At 46.2% G+C, this 8,213-nt stretch overlaps 1 protein-coding gene across 1 annotated transcript in view; it reads right to left on the reverse strand.

Annotated features, from left to right (window-relative positions):
* LOC106103384 (G1/S-specific cyclin-D3) overlaps positions 1-8,213 on the reverse strand; it is an 18,617-nt gene extending 10,404 nt beyond the window's left edge. The window contains exons 1-2 of the mRNA XM_013283130.1: positions 7,380-8,213; positions 4,802-5,023 (exon numbers count right to left, since the gene is read on the reverse strand). Of these exons, the coding sequence (XP_013138584.1) occupies positions 4,802-5,023; positions 7,380-7,904 (747 nt within the window). The 5' untranslated portion in view covers positions 7,905-8,213. The remainder of the gene's footprint in view (positions 1-4,801; positions 5,024-7,379) is intronic.

Raw genomic sequence — 8,213 nt, forward strand, 5'->3', positions numbered from 1 at the left:
TTCCCAGCTTCTATCCGATTTCATCGCGCACTGCTGCGAGCGAACAATGCGCCACGTTGCGGGCCGTAACGCGCACACTGCTAACTTTCCACATCTAGTCACAACACTACCTACTAGTACAACACTATAATACTTTAAAATCGACCGTTATTTTACAGCTTTATTCATCAGTTGATAGTTTATGAATATAAAGATTTAAATAATAGACTTAGATGCGTTAAACGATTATGATCGATCGGAAGCCTAACGAGTAAAGCCTGAATATTAAATCCCACTCGGCAATTCGGAACGTGATTGACATACAGAACGACGGTTGCGCAGTGTTATCATAAGCAAATTCTTACAAAACGCTGACAACGTTTTACCAACAGTTCGCTGAATTGACTGCCAAAGTCCATTCTTTGGCATTTACGTTTGATTCGCAACGACTGGCGACTTGGATTTTACGCAAACTAAGCTAAATAATGCGCGCTTTGACGTCAGCTTAACGTCGTTAAGTGTTATAATTGAAGACGTTTGCGCCGTGAAGTAAGCTAGCGACCGATGTTATCATGTCCTCCCCGGCTATTCGACTAACCACAAAAAAAAATATTTTTGCCTGACAGTCGACGCCCGCATAGTGCTTTTTATACTACTCTCACCGGTTTATAATTTTATTACCGCTGCAAGTCTTTTAGTGGCGATTCTTTCAATTATTTTACCACGAGAAAATAAAACAAAAGCCGTCCCGGGATAAGCGGCATGGTTTTATTATTTAATTAACATGGTAGTATCGGTCTGCAGTATATAAATAGGAAAATATATAAAATGTTTACGATTTCTTTTGATGGCATTAAATATAAAAAATATCCACGTTTTAAAACATTGCGTCACTTTAAAGAGATAGACTTATCTGTGGCGAAAAGTTCATATTTGGCTGACTTTATTATTGGTATTTATTTATTTCCTTGAATTTACTATTGTAAAATATTGATACTTTTAATAAAAGATTGATAAAAGTAATGGAATAACATAAGGGTATGAGATTTGGTGTGAGCGGGTCCGGGCGGGGGCCGGCAGACAGCAAGAGGCCGGCTGCGGAATGCGACTGGTTCCCCGCCCCCGCCCCGCACCGCCCGCGCTCCTCCGCCGTGAGAACAATGCGAAGAAAGCACGAATCGTTAACGAAAATCTCTGCAGCTCACTCTTTAACCCCTCGACGCGTCGTGCGTTTTGTGTCTGAGGAGGGAAGCTTCATTCACACCGGAAACAGGCGGAGTCTCGCCGTGAGATTGGCAAACAAGACGGTATAATTTCGCTCATTCCCGGTATTGTTAACTATCGGTGTACCGTCTATTTGCCGAGTCTTCTAACACGTCTAGAAATTCTTAGTCTATCCTGCTCGTAGTTGCTTCTCTCGACATAATGTTCATATCTTTTCCGTAGACGCTTGATGAGAAAACAAATATGTGAGTTTTCCCTTTGGATGGAATGCCTTTGGGTGCGTCTAATTTAAAAGCTCGATGAACAAAATAAATATTGATTGTTATAACATTGTCAAATGAATGTACCCGAAAGTAGATAGTAGGAGAAAAATCTCTCGATGGTTTAAGTTTCAGGAATTGTTTACACTACATAAAATTCTTCGAAATGTAACAATTTTAATTAAATTGATTGAAATAATGTAATTATGTAATACCTACTGTAAATTGCGAAGGCACGAGTAAGCGGTTTACATATTGCCGGCGCGTACTCGAAGAATAGGCGAGAAAAAACATGGCACGTAATTAAGAGGTCAACGATCATGTTTTTTTTTCAGACCATCAATCTTCACGATTTACATTCAAAGGATTCAATGGATTCTAAATACGTTAAAGTCATGCGAGTGTTTTTCAATTGAAGTCGTGAGACCGGAACCAATCCACTCAATCAATAATCAAACGTAACTCGTCAGAGCCACGGGGTCTTATAACCTCTTTTTATTATCGCTATTGACCGACAAAGATAAAGAGGTAATACCATCACTCTCCATGTACCCTCGCACACTGGCGACCCACTGGCTATATTATAACAATACGTTGGCGCCGCGCCATTATTATTCAAAACTAGCTTTTGCCCGCGACTCTGTCCGCATGGAATAAAAAAAAACAAAAGCAAGTAGCCTTTGTGTTCTTCCAAACTGTGCTCAACGTCTATGCCAAATTTCATCCAGATCCGTTGCGCCGTTTAGGTTTCAAACTTTAATAAACATCCATCCATCCATCTAAACTTTCGTTTTTATAACTTTAGTAAGATATGTTTGTATTGTTCATTCGTGTTTAACTTATACATACTTAGTTGCAAAGGTCGCGACATATCATTTGATGCATTTGTGAAATTAAACGTTCCCTCGTTAAACGTATGGCATCGTACAGTAGATACAATATTGAATTTTCTGTTTCGTGTAACTGGCACCGTGAGTCATAAACTTATCCTTCAATTATAATAAACGTTTACGGAGGTAGTGTAGATGTGAACATGCAGGTTTTATGACTGGGGGAGAGGGGAAACAAGCGGGGGAGGGGCTGGTTTAAGCGTTGGAACCCAGCATTAAAGCCGTTTCGAATGCCATAGCGTGCTCTTTTTGTTTAAAGCATCAAGTCTGTGGCGAAGCTGGACGATGAGCGATGAGGAGACAGCCGACCCGTCCCCTGCCTCTTTAGCCAGCTTTATTTACAAAGGCATCTATGCATCTCTAGAGAATAGGCAAGAAAGTCATTGTAAAACAAAACTTAACATAACTATAATGAGATGCGTTTGCATGAAATATTAATTGATATTGTCGGCGGCGAGTGCGGTCTCCGGCATTCGTCACACATGGACGATCCATTATGAGAACAGAATAATTTTAGTATGCAACAAGTGTGACGGCACCGTTAGAACACTGCGGTTAGGTAACATGCATAACGATAAAATAAGTGTACACTATAAAAATGTATATTTTTGTACTTCTAAGCCGCCCTCCGTGCATAATGAACACATCGACAATAATCTGTAGACGTGCTACGAATGTGCTACGAAATATTTTAAACGAATAAATAGCAAGTATTTATATTAGAAAATAACAGTGTTTATCGTGTAATTGTAACTTTGGTTGCTGAACAAAGATTAGAGATAATTACCCACATAGATTAATGATTTCAGGAAATAATTGGCCTATTTCACAGTCGATTACAGAGAAGAGCTTGCAGGCGAGTTCACAAGTGAGAGGCAGTGAGCTGGCAGCTGAGAAGCGAGCTGGCTGCCGTGCCGCATGTTTGGATAAAAACTTAATCGTGAAAAATTATAAATAGTTACATTTAAAGTGCGATCTCATTCGGTGCGGCACGAGGCGTAGATGAGTTGGGCGCGGGCGAGCGGGCAAGGTTAGCCGCGGTCGCGCCGATGTCGGCGGCGGCGTGAGAAAAAATATACGGCGCGCTTCGTCTGTAATCGGTCCGATTGAAACGCGGCTCTCGTTCGACTCTTCCGAGAAGGCAGTCGGCTCGTTAGGGGACACCGCGCAACCCCGCCGCCGCGCCCTGCCGCATTCCGCGACGGCAACGCCGATTTCGTATAGATACCCGCGGCTTTTTGTGCCTGGTGACGGCGTAATTGGTACGACTCGCATCAGGATGTATTGAGCGCTTTCATCGCGAGTGCAATGCGCGTGCACTCCTCGAAAGAAACGCACACCGAAGTACAACGTGACGTACTGAGATCCGCCGTGCACTTATTATCTACGGCCGGCGCAGCGGCGCGGCGGCGGGGCCCCGTCGGGTGGCGGCGACCGGCGCGCGACCGAAATGCACCTCGTGCTACGTTTTATAACGAAACGCTCGAAATCACTCGTGACCACGTATAGTTAGCAGCCGGATCGAAAGGCTAATACGCTTTGAAAGTACTCACGTGAAGCTCACGTGTAACTTATCCGCGGACACGTGGCGTTACGAAAAGCCCGCAAGTGCCAACGCTGAAAGTCACAAGATATCTAAATACTTTGGTACATAACCAAAGCATTCAAGAATCGAATTAATCTAAATTGAACTTGACTCATTTCTTAATTACAACTGGTGACCGTTTAATGCCAAAAATGTGAAATTTTAACAACCTTAGCGCATTTTCACATGTGTATCTGCGATACCAATAAATCAGAAGTGTGGCCGAAGTTAAAGAAAAGGTTAATAAAACTTCTGTGACTTTCCGAGACTCATAATAATAGCACATTAAACTTATATATTTATTTTGATGTCACCTCTTTGGATACAAGAATGACACACAAGTATTTTTAGTGCGCGGGATTTTAGCGTATAAATTGCTTTTATAGACGACTGGATAGCTTCGCTCAGCATCACTGTTGTTATGTAGAGAGATCATTTTGTACAATTTATAAAAAAAAATCGGAGACGGCGTGAAATCATGGTTTAACTTCAGAGAACTCGAGACCGCCAGTCAACGTGCACGATGTCTGCGCGCATTCAGCCAAGGTGTTGTACATCGTCATTTCGTTCGATTAATTAATGTACCGTCACAAATCTGAAATTCCAATCTCTCACGGATGCTTCCCCGGCGGTCGGTATAGTTAGAAATCGGCGGAGTGAACGACACGAAAGCGTCTAGCGCGAGCGGCGGGCGGCACGGCGCAGCGCGCGGCAGTGGTGCGCACCCGTTGCAAAAAGTATACGATACTTTATGATTAATGAGATCAGCTGTTTCCTCGGACGAGCTAATTAAACCTTAGTTTAATTACATATCTCAAAATCTACTTGGCTGAAGAGTAGGTAGTAATGTAATAGGGACTTACGCAGAGATCGGCAAGAGTGATGCTGTTGGCGGTGTAGAAGACGAGTAGATCGGCGGGCAAGCCGCGCGAGCCTGGCTCCCGCAGTTTGGAGGCGAGCAGCAAGCAGGCCGTGCCCAGCAGCTGCAACTGGCTCTTGCCCACCGCGCACGTGCTCAAAAACCGGTCCAAGTAAGACATAGCCAACGGGAATACCTCCTCCTGGCAGCTCTGGTCCTCGCACACCTGCACAATAATGTCTCAGATCAAAATCGATTCATATATTACGAGAAATGTTGTCGCGCCCGGATCAGCAAGTTATCACGCGGAATTTGATAACCTATATAATTCATAAAAATTGTAAAATATGTTCGTCGCGATAAACGCATCGCTTCCCTGCATTTTAAATTCTTATCGGTATCAATGGATGTTCAACGTTATATGTACGTTTCGAGTGGTAAAGCGTGTTATTTGCGGGAAATCCGCTAGCATCTTCACCAGTCTGGCTATGCGTTTTAAAATTAACGAAGTTTAGCGGCGGTTGGAATTTGAAATGGGTCGAACCTTTCGTGAGCGCGCGAGTCGACCGCATGGAATATAACGGAACTCATATCAATTTCCGCGACGTTCCGCGACGTCTGGTTGGATATTCGATTTACTTCGTGTCGAGCAGCGAGACATCGACTTCGTCGAACGGCTCTTTGCGCGTTTCAGGAAAGTAGGGAAAGCATAAACAGACGACACCGGCGTGAAGGTAAGCCGAGAACGGGGCGAGAGGCGAGAGGCGAGAGGGCGCGCTCGCCGCATAGTTTCGCACGGTAACCCGAAGCGGCGCGGATGCAGAACCTATTGTAGTGCCAGAGAAATGTTTATAGTGCATTAGCCGGCAGCGGTAGTCGGCAGCCGGTCAGCTGTTCGTCTCACGCTCGTGTCCCCCGTCAGCTGACTTGCTCGTGTCTCGCTTTGCCGCATCTATTGTTCTCGGAATCAGAGCTTCTATCATACGCCGCGTACTGAGAAAATTAATCGTTCCCATCGTAGTCAACGGTGCACAACAAGAAAACACGTACACATTTTTTTGTTGTAGATCAAGCTAAAGTAGGTACCTAATAGGAGCAAAATTAATTTTAAAAACATTTTAGGGAGGTGTCTATATTTGTATTTTGGTTACTTTATTAAATAATAATTATTACATTATTTTTTTTTTTTTTACATTTAGTTACTTCATATTGATGTCCCTAACGGACATTCGTTACGGAGGATCTATTTTCTATCAAACAAAACGCAAGGTGACGATGCCGACGGTAGGTACCTACTTTGTAAGTACGAGTTAATTTAATATGAAACATGTAGGTATAGAGACGTGTCAGTGACCTTACAGTCGCGGTTTCGGTATACTTGTGCTGAAATTCGGTATGCGACTGGTTTAGACGGTACGTGGCCACGAGGCGATGGCGACGGACGGCGAGGCGCAGTGGACCCGGCCCGAGACAGCGCCACCATCGCGCGGGTGACGTCACCGCCTCGCATTCGCCCGCCCCACGTGGCCGCACTTCACAGCTGACTGACTACTCCCAGCGTCGAATGCTCTGTTCACTACTGCTTAGAGCTTACACTATTTTATAATACCTATCTAACATTAATTAGAACTTTATATTTTTACATGTTGCGAAATACGTTGTATGACTGCAAGTTGCGTCATTCGGGCATACAAATTATAAGAATCGATAAGTGTATAATGCAAAGTATTCAAATCGCAAAAGTTATGCGGGGAGCCGACAATCGTTTGTATAGCCGGCGTCGATAAGTGCGCGTCCGGCGTCAGCTGTGTGCGTGTCAAAATCAGCTGATTATTCAAATAGAACGAGCAAGTCGCATCGGTCGGCGACCGCCGCGTTCCGGCCGGGGCCCCTCGCGCGCGCCCCGCCGCCCGCGCCCGCGCCGCGCCGGTACATTCCGACTGCGACCCACCATTACACTACCTACGAAATGTCGCGCTGAGCGCCGACCACAGCCCAAAACCTGCACCTTTTACAATTATATTGATACACAGTCTATCGATATCTATCGACATCGACAGGCACGATAAAATCAGGTGTTTTACGATTTATCCTGTCTCTCTTCCCGGAAATAGCTCCCTAAGATAGTTATTGTAATGTCCCCAGTGTTAAATAACTATTAATTTATTAAGGGATGTATCTCATAGTAATAAGCAATTATATTTTTGTCATATTCTAATACGATTCTAATACGAAGATACAAAAACACAATCAGCTGATCATGTAAACATCTATACTGCATTCAACCGAGGACTTTAATACCTACCGAATAGAGCATAAATCATACGGATATTGTGAACACCTTCAAGGCAGACACTGTACGAGTCACGAGCGCATGTATAGAGGATCGGGATAACACCAGATATACACCGAACGAACGGTTCCGCTAGGGATGAGCGGTTCAGAGGGGCGCGGGCCACATGGGCACTCCAGGCGCGCAGGGCGCAGCCCGGAGGAGCAGCAGGGCTACACGTGGCCGACGACAAGATGGCGAACGGTCGGTGTAGGTGCGGCGTGCGCTTGCGCCTCGCGGGTGCGCTCACCTCTAGCATCCACTCGGCGACGAGGCGGCGCATGTGGGGGGTGATCTCCGTCTGCAGGGTGGCGAAGTAGTTGGCTGTGACGGCGTACCGCTCCTCGGCTCGCAGCAGGTTGTCGAGCACGCGGCGGCGCAGCAGCACGGGGTCGCAACCGGCAGCGCGCGGGACCGGCGCGGCCGCGGCCGGCTCGCCTGCGCTGCTGGCGCTACTCGGGCTGACGCGTTCCTCGCACAGTAGGTCCATCGCGCACCGAACTGCGGCCGGCCGGACACGGGAGCGGTACTCGCTATTGCTGCTCCGCGCGGACAGCTGATCAAGCGCCACTGGCGGTGTTGCGGCGGCGACGAGTGCGCGACTCGCAGTGAGCGGCAGAGCGCCGGCGCGCGCCTCGCTCACGAACATATGATCGGCGGGGGAGCGGGGCGGCGCGGGTAGCGGTGCCGCCCGTGAGGCCCGCACGCAGGTTTCTCCCGATTCGACGCTCGAATAATAATACATAACGCGTTTTCTCGCTCGCTCGCACGCCATCGCTAGCCAGAGTCTCGCTTCTTCTAGTATTTACAAAATGAGATGAATTCCGAGGATTGATTTTTATAAGAGTGACCACGCCACAGAACTCACTTGGTCCTGTATAACCTACCCGGAGTGGCGACATGACAGCGGTTAATTACGAACGACTCGATTTTCCCACTGAGTGTGTGAAATTTAACCAACATGGAAAGGCGCGTCGTTAATTACTTAAAAAAATGGTATATCTATTCCCGTTGCTGCCGCACAATAACTTGTTTAAAACGCACCGCTCAACTGGCCTAAGAAATATGTAACTAGGATATAAAA

This window comes from Papilio polytes, unplaced genomic scaffold (assembly GCF_000836215.1).
Source record: "Papilio polytes unplaced genomic scaffold, Ppol_1.0 DF823823.1, whole genome shotgun sequence".
In the NCBI taxonomy this organism is placed as follows: domain Eukaryota; kingdom Metazoa; phylum Arthropoda; class Insecta; order Lepidoptera; family Papilionidae; genus Papilio; species Papilio polytes.